Source organism: Panthera tigris, chromosome D1 (assembly GCF_018350195.1).
Source record: "Panthera tigris isolate Pti1 chromosome D1, P.tigris_Pti1_mat1.1, whole genome shotgun sequence".
Classification (NCBI taxonomy): domain Eukaryota; kingdom Metazoa; phylum Chordata; class Mammalia; order Carnivora; family Felidae; genus Panthera; species Panthera tigris.
This window is the reverse complement of record NC_056669.1, coordinates 64991618-65008565: the sequence shown is the minus strand read 5'-3', so window position 1 is coordinate 65008565 and position 16948 is coordinate 64991618. Positions and strand designations below refer to the sequence as shown.

General features: G+C 51.8%; 1 protein-coding gene across 6 annotated transcripts in view; it reads left to right on the top strand.

Moving 5' to 3' along the window:
- Positions 1-16948, top strand: part of DENND2B (DENN domain containing 2B) — a 177917-nt gene that overhangs the window by 151373 nt on the left and 9596 nt on the right. For all 6 annotated transcript variants that reach the window (XM_042957454.1, XM_042957450.1, XM_042957449.1 and 3 more), the window contains 9 exons: positions 4359-4510; positions 6019-6234; positions 7274-7370; positions 7968-8012; positions 9010-9194; positions 10271-10380; positions 10595-10664; positions 13444-13521; positions 14077-14217. In XM_042957454.1, the coding sequence (XP_042813388.1) occupies positions 4359-4510; positions 6019-6234; positions 7274-7370; positions 7968-8012; positions 9010-9194; positions 10271-10380; positions 10595-10664; positions 13444-13521; positions 14077-14217 (1094 nt within the window). The remainder of the gene's footprint in view (positions 1-4358; positions 4511-6018; positions 6235-7273; positions 7371-7967; positions 8013-9009; positions 9195-10270; positions 10381-10594; positions 10665-13443; positions 13522-14076; positions 14218-16948) is intronic.

Below are 16948 nucleotides of genomic sequence, written 5' to 3'. Positions count from 1 at the left end.
CACACCAGGCATGATGCCTGGGGACCTGTGGTGGGATATTCTAAAACAGGCTGAGGTTTATCCTGCTAATTTGCAATAGAGGGGTTCAAAAATAAAGTTACTGTCTTGTTGCTTTCTGGGGCTGTTAATTCTCGCCTGTCCAATTTGACATCTGCCCCTGAAGATGCTGCTATTCTACAAAGCCTTATAATCATTTGCATTTTGAGCCTGACACTTAAAAATGCACCCAAGGAAGCAGCTTGTTAGGGAGTTATGTGGAGTGGCCTCGGCGCCTGACCAGGGAGCCTGGACTGCATTCCTGCAGAGGTTCCCACTCCCATCAGCTAGTTGGGGCTGAGGGAGAGTTTCCAGGAACTTGAACGGGATGGGAGCTGGGGACAGAGCCAGTTAGCCTGACTGCAAAGCGTTTTGAACCTCTGTTCTTTCTGCCTTCTTATTTGTCCCCAGGCAGGAAGGTAGTAAGGAACATAGGGCACCTAACAGCATTGAGGCTGCAACCCAGAGTGTGTTGTGGGGGATTTGGGCCTTTATCCTGGCCCTCTCTCCACCTTGGGAAGGAGGGGAAGAAGCTGAGAACCAGGAGAAACAGCTGGTTCAAACCGGGAGAGGTTTTGACAGGGAAGCTGTAGACTGGGCCCTAATCAGGGTGTGGTCAGGAAGCTTAGGATTGTGTTGGGAGAAATTCTCAGTGCCTATGCATATTCACACACATTTTGTCCCTAACTGGTTCTTCCAGTGTGTGTGTGTGTGTGTGTGTGTGTGTGTGTGTTGAGTGAGTGCTGTTTGGTACATGTGGTTAATGACCAAAGTTGCTGTGGGGAGAAATGGGGGCAGGGCTGGGTGGGTGGGGTGGGTTTCTTCCTTTGAGAGGATCAGTGTGATAAGTTTGGTCTCTGACAAGCCCCTTTAAAACAGTGCAAAGCAGAAGTTCTTGGCGATGCCCTTGTTCCATATCTCATCAGCAAAGCTGGGAAGGGCTGAGACCTCTGGCTTCCCCAGCTGGGCTTGATGTGATGGGGCTGCTCAGGTCCAGACTTCTGGGGAAGAGGGCCTACCTCTTTTCCCACTCCTAGGGCATTGTGGTGCGGACCACCCTTGAGGAAGCTGTGTGAGTGGGAATGCAGGTAAAAGTCTGGTGTCTACCCGGCTTCCTGTCTCCCACCCATGCCCCTGCTAAATCTTTCCCATACTCACTCAGCTGTAGCTTCTCCAGCCTTGCTGTTGTCTTGTTTCCCCAGAGGGAGTTCGGAGCCCTTTTCCCCAACCCTCCTCCTCTCCCAATTCTGAGCCATTGCTTCGGGGTTAATTTTCTCTTGGCAGGTTCAGGTGTGGTTCTACTCAGGGCCTGCTTGGTCTCTGCATATTCCCATCCCCTGGGCACCCTTAGTCTCTGGAAAAAATGACTGGGGGTATGTCCCCTGAGACAGTTCCAAAACAGTGGCCAGGAACAGTCTTGGAAGTCAAGAGTAGCAGGTGAACTAGGGCTGTGAAGGCCTAGCTAAGGGTGGGGAGGCAGGGCTTGGGCCAGCAGTCATTTCCTGGAGAAGGGGTTAGTGGCCTGCTTATATCAGAGAGGATTTTAAGCATTGCTGAAGAAGAAAGAAGCTGGTGTTAAGGCTGGGAAGACAGGAGGGGCATTGAGGCTTTCCTGAAATTTTGTTTCCAGAGGCAATACTAGTATTGAGACCCTGGTGTTCCCAGCTGTTTTCTTGTCACTGATGTGTATCAACATTGTACTTCTATTACTTCCCTGGACCTCAGTCCCTTATATCTATTTCTTAGAGCTTTGGATTTTATATCAGTTTTCAAGGCTCTGATTCTTGGGGAAGAAAGAAGGAAGAGAAGGAAGGTGAGAGGGAGAAGAAAGGAATGAGGGAAGGATGGAGGAAAGAGGGTTTGTGTTGGGAGTCATGTCATGGCACTCAGAATCTATTAGGAAGTTTAGAAACATCTGTCTAAAGCAGTCGTTCTTAATGGGGCAGGGGAGTAATTTCAACCATCCATCCATCCATCCTTCCTTCCTTCCTTCCTTCCCTCCCTCCCTCCCTCCCTCCCTCCCTCCCTCCCTCCCTCCTTCGTTCCATACATTCATCCATCCATTCACCCATCCATGCATTTATCCATCTGCTCAGGAGACATTTGAGAGTGTCTGGAGACATTTCTGGTTATTACAACAGAGGTGGTGCTACTGTCATCTAGTGGATTGAGGCCAGGGTTGCTGCTGAACATCCTACAAATGCACAGGAAAGGCTACCACCACAAGAATTTCCCAGCCCCAAATGTCAGTAATTTGAGAAACTCTGATCTAAAGGACTTGAGACAAGGTCATCCTGTTGGTTTGAGGGATGATGATAAGGACTTTGGCTGGTCATCCAGGTCAAGGCAGTTTGGATTTGATGAGCTTGGAATAAATGTTCTTCCTGCCCCCATCTGAGCAGTGATGCTCTGGTCCTGTTTCCCACTATCAGGAAGATTGTGTCCTGGCATTCTTGATTCCTTGATCCACCCACCTCATCAATACAGAATATATTTTGGAGGGAGACCAAGAAGTACTGAGTCTCTCCTGACTCTTCTCTAAGTGCCTAGAGTAGGGTAGGCTGGATGCCAGGTTTGATACTTGGCTTCTTGAGGCAGCGTTGCTGGGCCAGCTCTGCTTAGTCAGGACTCTGGAATGGAGACAAGTCATATTCATAGCATGACTGTGTTACAGGAAAACTCCGCTCAATTGCTGGGGACTCTGCGTGGTGCTCGGAAGCACTTCATCCAGTCCCAAATCCTTTCTTGACCCATTCTTGACTCAAGTTCAAGAGATTCGCATTGCTCCCATGGCACCCTTCCTTCACATCTCTTCCCTCCCCCTACCTCTGTTGAATGCATTTCCTAAATTCATTGTGATTTTTCATGATAATAATAAATAGATCCCCCCAGTCTGGGGGATTTTGAGGGGGGTAACTGTAGATTCCCCCAGTTGGGGGGAAACTGAGAATTCTGTAAGCATATAGGGATTAGTTTTTCTTTTGTGTTCCATCCTAGAAAAGCTTACACTGTCAGTGGCCTTGTTTCTAGTCATATGGCTCTTTATTCTGTCTGCTCCCTGAGAAGTGGTATTTGAACTCCTCCTGGGTGTGAGGCACATCCAGGCATCTGCAGGGCTCAGCAGTCACTAGGCTCCATTCTGGTGCTGACCAGGGAAAAGAGGAGTGAGGCCTGTTCTCTTTGTATGCTACCCCCAGCACAGCCTAATGCTGGTCACTGGTGCCTAGGTCCCACGTCCCAGACAGGGGCATTGATGTGGCAGGGAGGATATGGAAAGACAAGGAAAAGAGGAGCAGAGGGCTGTATTCACTCACAGTGCCCACAGATCCGTTGCAGGCTTGAGCCAGGACTGACCTGGCTCATGATGTTATTGGAGTGTAGCAACGTCCAGGGATGGTTGTAGGGAAAGAGGCAGGCAGGTATGGCTATGGGCAGGAGTTGCTTTTATGGGCAGGGACTGTGCTGTCAACTTCCCGAGGTTTGCTCGTAGTGACAGTACAGTGCCTACTGCCAGGGTTTCAAGAATTCGTCCTGAAAAGCAAAAACTCCCCACCCTCACCCCTAGGCCCAGGCTGCTGTCAGGCCTTTCACACCTCCCTATGTCATAGCAGGAGGGCTTATTCCAAAAGGGGAGTGAAGATCAATCTGTTTTTCCAGGTCAGCAGTAGAGGAATTAGAGTGACACTGTAATGAGAGCAGTACATTGAGCAGATCGTTACTGAAATCTCACTACTTGACTGACAGTGTTCTGGTGTGGGGGTTATCTGTGGACTGGATGGTAGACCTGCCCTGAAAGAGCGGTGCACGGTAGAGTGATTGAGAGGGAAGCCTGGGAGCGCCTTGCTCCTTATAGTTCATCAGTGTTCCTCCATGCCCATCCCGTAGAGTGGTCTTCAGGGAGCATTGCTAATGGGACAGGCTGGTGACCTCTGAAAGCCTTTCCTACCTTGAGCTGTATATCTCTGGGGCTTTCACGGCAGAGGAACTGGAGCCAAGGAACGACGCCTGGTGTTGGCTTTGTCCTCTGGCTGGGTGCAGGCAGGGGTAGCTGAGCCAGTCTTGTGCAATCTCTGAATTTATAAAGCAGAGGCCAGACAAGGCTGAGCTGAAGTGGGGGTGGGGGTGGGGGGGTTCGCTTCTGGTTTTGGAGCCGGGATCTGTTTGTAGCCTCCCCACTGCAGACGGGCAGCTGTATGACTCATGGGCTGAAGGGCCAGGCAGAAGCCATTCTCTTTGGTTCACAGGAATTCTGCTTGTTTATTTGTGAGTGCATGTGTTTCCTCCTTCCCTTCTCCCCGTCTCTAACTTCTCCCCCTCTGCAGGAGATCTACCCAAGGAGAATCCATACGAGGATGTGGACTTGAAGAGCCGAAGAGCAGGACGAAAATCCCAGCAACTGTCTGAAAACTCCTTGGACTCTTTGCACAGGATGTGGGGTCCTCAGGACAGGAAGTACAACAACCCACCCACTCAGGTAACTGCAGCCCTGACTTGAGCCAGTGCGAGGGCCACAGGAGAGGCCTGTCCCACCAGGGTTTGGGCCCACTTCCACTCACGCTCTTTCCCTCATAGTGCTTGACAAAGGAGGTGACCTCAGGAAAGGCCTCTGCATGCAGGGACTAATGTCATGTCAGAATCCTCACGGGGAAGTGAGGCATGCCCTTGGGGCACCCTGCCCCATGCTCTTCCCTTCACTGCTTGAGCTCTGAGCTGCAACACCAAGGCATGAGCCTCTGCCGCCTCCTGTCTTATCATTGTTCTTGCTCCCCTTCTGTGGGTAACAGAAAGATGGGGGCCCTGGTTGGAGTCCTGATATTCTGCAGCTCTGGCAGAAATGATCTCAGTACTGGCATTTGGGGGCCAGGCATAGACCCAAGAACCAGATTTGGAGAGGTAGATGCGTGTCTACCAGACCTGGAGCCACTTGTGTTGGAGGAAGTAAGAATGAATCTTTAAGGACTGATAGAAGGCAGAATGAGAAAAAAGACGGAGTCAAAGGAGGCCCTAGACTCTAGCTCATTCTGGCCTTATCTGGGGTGGACAGGAAGCAGGAGAATGGACCTACCCAGGCAATTCGAATTTTCTTTGCAAATGGAGGGACCTGGATATTTTGTAACATTGGCTAGAGAATAGAGAAATTTCTTCTGGTTTTGGAACGATGTAATCATTTTTATACAAGAGTCACCTTTCTAATGTGCTGTATTCAAACAGGCTTCCACTGAACTTATGTTGCCAGACTGGTTGGGTGGGAAGAGGGCCTTGGGGGACGGGAGGAAGGAGGACTTAGTGAAGAGTGATGAGAGGGAATTCCAGATGCAGACAGTGGGTAGGAGGCAGGCCGAGTTGGCAGGGGTGCTGCCTTTCTAGCAGTGAGTTGGGTCTGCGAAGAGTAAGGTGCCCTGTTGGGAGGAGTGTTGGTCTAGATGGAGAGAGTAGATCAGGGCCAGGGAGGGGCAGCTGGGTGAAGGCAACTGGCTATGAGGCCCACCTTGCCAGGCTTTGATAGATAGTGAGAGCCCAGAGCCCTTCTGTTTTTCTTGGAAGAAGTAAGCAGGACCAGGCTGTCATGTGGATTATGACCCCTGCTAAAGAAGCCTTTTAGGGCTGGACTGGGGGCTCGGGGTTGGTGGGAGGTTGGGGTGGGGGGAGACTAGCTCCATCAGCCAGGATGAATAATGAGCAAAGTCTAAGCCTTGCCCCAAAGCTCACAAGGAGCCCCCAGAATTCCTGCTTGGCCTTATCTTTTCACTCAGATGAGAGCCCAGTTTTCTTAGCCTCTGCTTTCTTTTTTTCTGGCAGAGGTGGTTCAGCTTCCTTTGTAGAAGCATGTATCTAATCTAGCCCTGACCTGCTGATTAGCAGCTGAGGTCTTAAAAGAGGAAACCCAGGCAGAGGGAAATTCCAGGATGGGATTCGGGGAGCCAGGGATGCCAGCCAAGGCATGTGGTGAACCCCTCTCCCATGTCTTCTCTCCCATGCCAGCTATCCCTGAAACCCAACAGCCAGTCCCTGCGCAGTGGGAACTGGTCAGAAAGGAAGAGCCACCGGCTGCCACGATTACCCAAAAGGCACAGCCATGACGACATGCTGCTGCTGGCTCAGCTGAGCCTGCCGTCTTCACCCTCTAGCCTTAATGAGGACAGCCTCAGCACCACAAGTGAGCTGCTGTCCAGCCGAAGGGCCCGCCGCATTCCCAAGGTAGCCTCCCCAGAGGAGCCAACGGGGGCTGGGCAGGTGGGTGGGCAGGTGGGCAGCTCTTCCCTCCCTCCCTCCCTCCCTCCCTTCCTTCCTTCCCTCCCTCCCTCCCTTCCTTCCTTCCTCCCTTCCTTCCTTCCTTCCTTCCTTCCTTCCTTCCTTCCCTCCCTCCCTCCCTCCCTCCCTAATCTGGGGCTACTTCCTCAATTCTCTTTGAATAAATTCTCGGTCCTCACACTGGCCCTTTCTCTTTCATCTGGTTAATTCTCTATCTTATTACCAAAGATGCATTAATGAGTAATAAATGAGTGCACAGATACTAGGGCAAGGACAGGCTAGCCTCTCCCCCAGGGAGCACTCTATGCCATTGGATGAATGGAAACCAGTCCTTTAGGAGACTCCCCATTAGTGAATGTGGGGTGTGCATTTGGAGATCTCTGCACGTTAAACACTTCTAGGCTTTGAAGGACCTAGGACTCAAACATGAGTCTTCCTTTCTCTGACTCTCATAATTGAGAGTTTTCAGCAATGATTTGCACACACAGGCAGTCAGACCCAAATCCCCAGCCCAAAGCTGCAGGATTTAGCCAAATGGTATTTTTAGCTTGCAAACAATGCTTGGGTATATTGGGAATTTAGCTCCTTCCTGTCGGGGCCCCAGGTTATAGCCTAGAGGGAAAGGCTCGAATCTTTGTTCCTGTTATTATGTCTGAGGAGCTCTTTGTCTCCTTTGGTTCAGTGACTCTGGGGACCCAGAAGCTCCCATCCTGTCTAGTTTGATCACAGTTCCTTCCTCTAGGGAGCTAAGTTTAACATCGTTGCACATTGGGGCAGGAGACCAGTTAGGGGATGAGGTAAAGAGCAACCAGACAGTCTGCACTCAGGGTCAGTGCAGCAGGGAGACCAGTACCGGGCCCAGTGTCAGGAGGGCAGAAAGCTTGCACCTGAGGGAATGAATGGGCTACTAATCAGCCTTCTTGGAAGTAGGGGCAACTGCTTACCTCACCAGGGTTACCTCACCCTCCCTGCTTTTCTCACCCAGCTTGTCCAAAGAATTAACTCCATCTACAACGCCAAGAGGGGAAAGAAGAGGTTAAAAAAGCTGTCTATGTCCAGCATTGAGACAGCATCACTGAGAGGTAGGCCTTGATATCTGAGCTGGTTCAGGTATCTGGGGCCCTTGGACGTTAGGAATGGGGAGAGGCACGGACTTGCCTCAATTTACCCTTCTTTGGGCAGATCACAGGATTCTGCTGCCTTCTAGGAAGGTAGAGTCCTGCCAAGAAGTAGCACATAGAAGGGGAGGGCCAAAGAGGGAAGGAAGCCATGGGATGGGTTAGTTCAGGCTTTGGGCTGCACGGCCCTGATTAGGGAGGTGGGTGTGGGAATCTGCTTCTGGCAAAAGGAAAGGCCGGGCTTATAGAGCTCTGTGGTCTGTTTCCCATTTCAAATCTTCGCGTCCTGGAGGCAAGCCCTGTGTTCCAGACCTATAGGCCTCTCTTCTGGTTCAGCCTCCAGCTCAGGCCTTCAGCAGCTTTCCCCAGATCAGGACTGGGTGGAGAGGGGTTTGTATAGCAGTTAGCACCTTCAGTTTGAACTCAGGGGACCCTGGGCCCATAGAAGCCCAGACTAGGTATGATCCATCCCTTGTGAGGATAGCTGGGAGGGGGGCATGGAGAACATTGGCTGTGGGGCGGTGGCTCAGCAAGCGTGCACTCCTGCTGTTACTTTTCCAGATGAGAATAGTGAGAGCGAGAGCGACTCTGACGACAGGTTCAAAGGTGAGGTGTGGCTCCCCAAGAGCACGGAACCCCTTCCCAGCCCTCTCTGTAGGGACTCGCCCCCCTCCCTCTACACATATAGTTCCAACGTCCCCATTTGGCCTGCTTTGGAGAGGCAACAGGCAGGCAGGATAGCAGCCAACAGAGCAAGGAACTATAGGGGAGCCTCTCCTACTGCGTGCAAGGCAGCCCTGCCAAGTTGAACTCAGACAGCCCCCTTCACCTGGACTTCCACAAGGTGTTATCCCCAAGAGTTAGGTGCTAGATTTCCCTGGTAAATGCTGCAAATCTGGAGGTTTAGAGATGGGTTTAGAAGATTGCAAGTACCTCTTCTGGCTTAAGAAACGTGCCACGGTCTGAGGAAAACTGGTCCTCTGGAGGCCCCAAAGCCACTCACCCCCCATATCCATAGAGAGGAGGCCTGCCACCTCCCTGAAAAGGTTTTGGGAACTTCCTGTTCCGGCAGCCTTGGACAAATGTCTGTTCTTTCTCTACTGGGAAACCTGCCTAGACTTTCCTGGATGGTTATAGTATGTGGAACCTAGCTCCTTCCTTCCCTTCTCTACTGGTTCCCCCAGGCATGTGGGCAAGTGGACTTTGGGTCAGGAAACTGGGACAAAGGGTCCAGGTCCAAGGACTCTTGAGAGGGGTCCAGGATGAAGCCTCCATGGAGGTCCACATTTTCTCATGTTGACACTAGGCAGAGGTAGGTAGGCGCAGTGATACACGCCTGGGTTTACTGGGCTCAAGCAGTCTTGCCAGCCCCAGCCCAGCCTCCAGAGGCTCCAGTAGTAGCTCCCTGAGGCAGGGTAGGGCCTTTGCACAGGCGTAGATACATTGCTCCTGCCACTTCTCCCCCAAAACCTGCCTGGACAGGGCATCAGACCAGGCTCCCGCACTTAGAGGTGGTCCACAGAGGCAGAGCCTGAGAGGGAGGCTGATGTGGAATCTGTGAGGGTCCAGCCTGCCTCTCCCCTGACCTGTGACCTGCCCCCAGCCCACACACAGCGCCTAGTCCACATCCAGTCGATGCTGAAGCGTGCGCCCAGCTATCGGACCCTGGAGCTGGAACTGCTCGAGTGGCAAGAGCGGGAGCTTTTTGAGTACTTTGTGGTGGTGTCCCTCAAGAAGAAGCCATCTCGAAACACTTACCTCCCTGAAGTCTCCTACCAGTTTCCCAAGGTGAGGCCATCTCTCCCTCCTCCCATCCCCTCCTCTAGCACCTTCTGTCTGCCTGGCCCATCTATCTGTGGAGCAAGAGAGATCCTGGTCCTGCTGCAGTCACTCCCCTCACTGCGACAGCCCTGAGCATGGATCCTGCTAGCCAGCAGGGAACAGAGGGCTTCAGGGGGTGTGGGTTTGGGTCAGTGCTTGTTCAGAGCATGAGGGTGGAAAGAACACCTCCCAGTATGCTTAGAATGAAATCCAAATTTTTTATAAGGTTGGCAAAGGGCCTGAGGAAGGGCCCCCAGGTACTTCTACTATTTTATTTCTTTTTTTTTTTAAACCATTTTATTGAGACCTAATTCACATACTGTATAATTCAGCCAGTTAAAGTATACAGTTCAATGACTTTTCGTATATTCAGAGTTGTACAATTAGAACATTTTTATCACCTCAAAAAGAAACCCTGTACCAATGAGTTGTCCCTCCCCATCCCCTACCTACCTTCCCTCTTACCACACCTTCTCTGCCCATCACCAGCTAGCCAACCTGGCCTCCTTTCTCTCTGCCTCTGCCTGGAATGTTCTTTCTTCAGCTCTGCACATGGCTGCCAGCTCTTTTTCATTCCTCATTCTCTGCCCATATAGTACCTCTTCCAGGAGATCTTTCCAAATACCTAAGATATCCCTTCCCCTGCCTGGTTCTGTCTGTCATATCTCCCTATTTATTTCCTTTGCAGCACCCTCTGAAATTTTGTTGTTGAGTATCTCACCCTCCTGACTAGAATGTGCAGGGACAGGGACCTTGCCCATGTTGTTTTCCATCGGTAGCCCCAGAGCATGACACAGGGCCAGGTGCCACAGAAAAGCGCTCATTTGGCACATATTGAATGAATAAATGATGACTCAGCCCACACCCAGACCTCGCTGTAAGAATCGGGAATGGGAACAGGATTGCTGAGAAGCAGAAGCATGCCAGTTGGTAGGATGCCATCTAGAGCTCTCAGGGGAGGAGACGCTTCTCAGCCACCCCCCACCACCTCCAGGATCCACATCTTCTCTTGTCTATCTCTCCCTATATTTCTCTCCCCATAGCTGGACCGACCCACCAAGCAGATGCGGGAGGCAGAGGAGAGGCTCAAGGCCATTCCCCAGTTTTGTTTCCCTGATGCCAAGGACTGGCTTCCTGTGTCAGAGTATAGCAGGTGAGGCCTGGCCTGGTCTGGCTGGAGGCAGGAAGGGGCAGAATCTCCTTTACCTCCATAGCAGGGGCAACTGCATGGGGCACACCCAAGTCCCAGCCTGCTCTCTACAGCAACCTAGCCCTTCACCCCTCCTTGGGAGGGCATTCCCTCTTCTTGGGTGCTATTTCCTGGGTCCTCTGATGCTTCCCTGATGCCAGACCCCTCCCTATTCCAGTGAGACTTTCTCTTTCATGCTGACTGGGGAAGATGGCAGCAGACGCTTTGGCTACTGCAGGCGCTTACTGGTGAGTAGGGCCATTCAGTCCTTGTAGGGCTGGGCCACATGTGTGTATAAGTGTGTGTGCATGCATCTTCTTCAACTCTAGCTTGTATGAGAGCCTACATTCTGCTTCCTCGTATGCTCCATGATGCCACCGCAGAGCACACGTACACACACACACACACACACACACACACACACACACAGTCTCACACACTCACAAGGAGGAGGCACTCCTGGGATGGCAGGACTCAGAATGACTCCTTTGATCAGGCCCCAGGATCTAAGATAATCTGTAATAAGAGGAGAGAGTGAATCACCTTCTACTGGGCTGTCATATGTTTTTAACTTTCCTACACTTTTTCTTCTCATTCAGTTCCCTCGGGCTTCTGGGCTCTGATTGCTGATGCTAGATTGAAGGATCATATCACTTCAGCAGTATGTGTGTGCATCAGACAGGGGTGGAGGACAACCTTCCTCATGCCCATACTGGCCAGCCTGATGTGAGGAAGAATCCTGTCTGTGGTCTGATAGTGTTGGAGGCTGAGGAGGGATAGAGCAGTACCTTCCCTGGGATTCTGGGAGAGATGCCTTGAACACAGGAGAAAGGGAAGGTTTTGAAAATAAAAGCCATGTTATATAGAGAGAAGCCCTTCCCCAAGCCCCTTCCCGTAGTTCTGAGAAATAGACTGAGGTAAGGTAAAGAGAGTCCTGTTACACTCCTCCCTGAAGTTCACTAGGGATGTTGTTGGTTTGGGGTGTCAGCAGTGTTTAAGGGTCCCCATGCCTTAGTGGGACAAGGACTCACTAGATGCCAGTCCAGGGGCAGGACTCACTAGATGCCAGTCCTAGGCAAAGGTAATGTATAGGAGGGACCCCAAACGATGGATTCTGGGTCATTCATTCATTCATTCATTCCGAAACACGTACCATACTCCTGTTGAGGGTCAGGCAGCATGTTAAAGGCACAAAAAGATAAGTTAGACATGAATCCAACCCAATCCTCAAGGAATTTTAGATAGTCTAGTAGAGGAGGTAGAACTTTCAACATAGAAGGGAAGACAAAGGGAATGAATTATTATTTAGGACCTATTATGTTCCAGGCTAGATGCTTTAAGTATGTCATCTTTTTTGATCCTTTTAATAGTCCATGAGGTATTATTATGTCAGTTCTATAGATTAAGAAATGGAATGACTTGCCCAGGGTCACACAGCCAGTGAGAGACAGAGCCAGGATTGACCCTAAGTTCTTGAACACCAAGTCTGATATTCTTGGATCACCCCAAAGGGTAGTCCAGGGGGAAGGGATATTTGAATATTGAATGCCCAGTGAGTAGGGCTAAGGGAATGTGGAGCAGTATGGATGCCAGGTGGGGAGCCAGGCAGAGTCCAGCATGCCCCAGGTTCACCTGGGCCTGGAGAGGAATGTTCCAAAGGCTGCCTTTGCAGGAATAGTGATGGAGCAGAGCCTCTCCTTTGCAGCAGGCCTGCTGCCCCCAGGGAAGAGCGTGTTTGTCCTGGCGTGCTCAGAGAGGGCCTGGGCTGGGTCCCTGCCAAGGGGGCTGGCACTAGCTCGGCATTCCTGTAGATTGGACACAATGATTCTAACCCAAATCCCACATACTTGATTTAATCACTTGGGGCTTTAGGGGAGGCGGGGGAGAGGGAAAGAGAGAGGAGTGAGTTTCAGGCCTAATATGGACAAAAACAGATTCTGCCTTCTCTTTAGATCTGTGACGTGTGGCCAGCAGGTTTGGAAACTGAAATAGACCCATCTGCATTTGCTTAGCAGCCTGCATGAGGGGCCAGCACCTGCTGCTCTGCTCCCTCCCTACTTGGCCTTGCCAGGCACTCAGGCCTCTGAGCCAGAGGCAGCCACAGAGTCCTGCCAGCCCCTGGCTGGAGAAGTAGACTCCTGTGGACTCATCCCAGCCTGCATTTGGGGTCTCCAGGCCCGGGGAGCTCTTAATGCACAACTCCTCCAGCCAGTCACCTTTTCAGTCTCCTTTTTCCTTCGTTCACCGCTGGTAGCATACCTCTATTGTGTCTTTGTGTCCCTTTCCCTTCTATCCTGTCAGAAGGCAGCATGCTTTAGAGATAAGACAGCAAATCAGAGGCCAAAAGAGACTCCTGGCTCCATGACTTTTAGATGCATGCCCTTGGGCAATGGCTTAATATTTTTGTAACTCAGTTTACTCATCTATAAAATGCAGATGATAGTGCCTGAGTCACAAGGTATTGTCAGGTACCAAGCCCAGGATTCACATATGGTAAATATTCAGTAAATAGTACTTTACTGCCCTTATCTATTTTCAGTTTGCCTTACTAGAATGGGGTGGATCAAGGAAGGAAGGAAAGGGGAATCTAGAATAGGAATGTTTTAGAATGTCCCCTGTGAGCCGCAGAGGACTACACGGCTTGCTCCTAAGAATGTACACAAGTCCCTCTCGTTATCATTGCATCCTCTGGATTCCCAGCCTTAGAGATGTAAATCTATGAGTCACCCTAAAGCTTCTGCCATACTGGTTAATCCTTTGCCAGTCTCTGTCCGTGTCCTCCTGGAAGGAGCTTAGCAGGAGTCTGGCACCTTGGGCTGGAAGACCCAGCAGAGGCTGAAGCCTGCCCCCCAAGAGTGTCAGCCTTTCCAGACCTGGGGCCTGGTTGAGTAGAGGTTTAGTGGGGTCTTGGAGTCTTCCACTAGGAGAGCAGTCCTTAGTCTTCAGTTCCCAAGGAAAAGCAGCCAGATGTAGTCATCATGCATTCTCTGTATCTGTCTCTCTCTCCTCTGCCTCGTCCCAACCCAGCCAAGTGGGAAAGGGCCTCGGCTGCCAGAAGTATACTGTGTCATCAGCCGCCTTGGCTGCTTCGGCTTGTTTTCCAAGGTAAGAGGGCTCCGGCTTACTTCCCTCCCCTTTCCCCCAGCGGACAGCTCCCTTAGGAGTATCAGCAGCCAGCTTAGATGAGAAAACCACCTGTGTGTGTGAGTGAGTGAGCGCGAGAGAAAGAGAATGCAAGAGCAAGTAGAGCAGGCTCTCTGACTCCTTCCTCTTCTCAAGCCTGACTTCCCAGCTGTCCAGCTGGCATCTCCCCAGCTCCTTGTACCAGCCTGGTCTGCCAGTGTCATAGCTGTCCCTAGGCCATGGGAAGAGCCAGAGTCCTTGGGGAAGCAAAGTGCCCAGGGACCCAACTCCCAAGTAGTGTTTCCTTTGCCCAGCTCCTTGGTGTGAGGCAAGGATGAGTTAATGAGCAGAGCAGTCATTGAGTGCAAGGGAAGCAGGAAGGGTAGAGTGTAAATCTGCTGGTGAGACAGTCCTCCTGTCCCCCAGCTTTTGGCCCCAGCTGGTCAGATGCCAGGCCACCCTCTTCTCTGCCCAGGAGGTAGGGAAAGGGCAGTGCCCTGATACCCTTCCTTTTTGGACTGCTGGTGGTGGGCACAGGTCCTCGATGAGGTGGAGCGCCGGCGTGGGATCTCTGCCGCCTTGGTCTATCCCTTCATGAGAAGTCTCATGGAGTCACCCTTCCCTGCCCCGGGGAAGACCATCAAAGTGAAGACATTTCTTCCAGGTGCTGGCAATGAGGTAGGGATTTCTGCTGCCTGTTCTCTCACACGATGGATGGGGGCTGGAGCAAGGCCTGCTGAGCCAATGCTGCAGTCCCCAGGAGGGGCAGAGCATGGCCCCTTCCTTGCTCTCCATGTGTGTGCACCTAATCAGTAGGGACTGGAGAAGTGAATGACAGAACTGTAATTGGGGCCCAACTCCCTGCAGCTGCAAGGGGGCCTTCCCTGACCTGCTTGGACTCCACTGCATTCCACCTGCCCTCCTTTAATTCATTCATCAGGGATTTCCTGGTAATGTTCTCTCACAGTCAGGGATCGCGCCACACCTGGGAGCAGTCATGAAGTTGACGTGGGACACAGCTCTGAGCTTGTGGGGTTCGTAATCTAGTGGGAGAGACCAATAGTAAATGCATACACACGCATTTAAATAGACAGTTTCTAAAGTGTTAAGTGCCAAGTGCAAGCACAGGAGTGAGAGTGTGTAACAGGGGATCTGCTTTAGGTTCGGGGGGCTAGGGAAGGCCTCCTCTGAAGAAGCGACTAAGGTGAGTAGAGTCAGCTAAATGAAGTGGAGGAGGGAGACTGAAAGAGAAGGGTGTGGATGGGAGGTTATTCCAGGTAGAGAGGGAACGGCGCGGGCAAAGGCTTATGTTGGGAAAGTGACAAGGAACTGAAAACAGGTCGAGATGGTCTAAAGGGTGGTGAGCAGGGTGTGATAGGAAGCAAGGGCCACGTCACAGTGTGCCTGCTAGGCCAAGGTGAGGATTTTGGATGTCATCTAAAGCAGGGTTATAAGATCTGAGATGTTCTTTTAAAAGCTCACTCTGGCTGCTATGGAGATAATGCATGGGAGTGAAAACAGGGAGACCAGCTAAGCTCCTGTATAGTATTACAGGCAAGAGATGATAGTAGCTAGGATTAAGGTGTGGTAGAAAAATGAGGAGAAGTAGGTGGAGTTGAGATGTGTTTTAGAATTAGGACCAGTTTGAGTGGAAATAAATGTTAGGGAGATTTTAAGGCTAACTCCCAGCTTTCTCGCTTGAGTGACAGGGTAGATGATGGAGTGCTGCCTGTAGGGGGAGCAGGCTCTGAAGAGGAAGAGGAGGAAGTGGATCTTGTACGTGTTGTTTAAGATACCTGTGAGGCACCCGAGAGAAGATCCTCCTCAGACCTGGGGAACTCCAACATTTAGGGGTCCTGCAGCGGAAGAATAGCCACCCTCAGGAGTGAGAAGACAGGAAGAATAGCAGGCCGTGGCTTGGAAGCCAAGAAGGGGGCATCTCCAGAAGGAAGGGGTGATCAGGTGAGGTCAGGGTGAGGAATGGCAAGATGCCATGAGGAATGGCAATGACAAGAGTGGATTTCAGTGGAGCCGGGGCCAGGGACCCAGACGCCTGAGTGGAGTGAGTAGAGAAGTGAACTGGAGTGAGGAAGTGGGAATAGACTGCGTGGACATCTCTTCAAGACGCTTGGTGATGAAGAGAACTAGGGAAGGGGACAGTCAGTGGTTGAAAGGGGGCTCCAGATGGTTGTCTTGAGGCTGGTGGGAATGGCCCAGCTGAGGCAGAGGTGAAAGAAGCAGGGAGGGAGAGGACTCTCTGTCCCCCAGGAGGTGGCAGGGCTGTGGGATCTGGGGAGGGACTGACTTTCATTAGGAGAAATAGGCACTTCCTTGTGGGTTGGCAGGAAGGGCCATGGCTCATAGATTTTGGATTCTCCTCTGGCAGCTTCGGTTTTCTCAAAATGGAGAAGGAGGCCATTTGAGAGTGAGAGGTGGGTGCTGGGTTCTAGCAGAGGGAAGAAGAAATGGCTTAGTTGCTGCAGAGTGGGAGAGGGTCTGACTGTAGAAACACAGGGTACTGCCGGTGGCGCAAATGCCATTTCAGGGCTTTCTCTTGGCCTCTTTTCAACCACCCTCGTTTGGAGGGACTTTAGGCTTCTTGAGGGGTCTGGCGCAAGATGGCCAGCCTTGCCCTGATGGGAGATCCCAGCAGCCTGCCTGGGAGCCCTTCGGGATGGCCCCACCCTCACCAGCCTCATTTCTCAGCACTCTGACTTGAATTGCTTACTGTCGCTGAACCCTGCTTCCTTTTGCCTTGAACACTCTTCCCTTCTCTCATTAGACGGCCCAAGTGAAGTATCTTGTGCTCTGAGCCACTGCCCTGACCCCTTCCTGTCTCAGCTGGGGTCTCGCCCTTCCTCTGGGCCCTCTGGGCCCCCGTACAGATGTGAAGCGTAGCTTCCTCCGTTCTGACACCAGTCTCACAGCTGTGGTTGTTTAGACTCAGTCAGCCCCGCTGGACTGTGACCCTCGAGGGCAGGGGTGAGTGAGAGGAGGCCCAGGCCCCATGAGCTGCTTTTGTGCATTCTCACACCCTGGAGGGACCCCAGGGGGTAGTGGGAGTGTGAAGCTGCGCTGCAGAGCAGAGCCTGCTGGACTACACGCAGACTCCTGGGGGTGGAGCGGCGTGGGAGAGCGTCACTGTGACTTCTGGGGTAGGGCAAGCACAAGTGGGGTGCAGGGGCCTCTGGGGAAACTGTGGTATGGGATTCCTTGTGTGTGCGCGCGGCATCGTGCTCACCACTGGGCCGTCTGGGAGTTCACCATCCGGTGGGAAAGATAGCATACACCCATCGCTAGGGCAGCTTGTGCCAGGTCTCTGGGACCTGGAGAGATGAGTACTGAGCTAGGACTTTGAACTTCCCTTGCTTAGACCCTGAGAAATACATGAGATGATATGGGGCTCTAA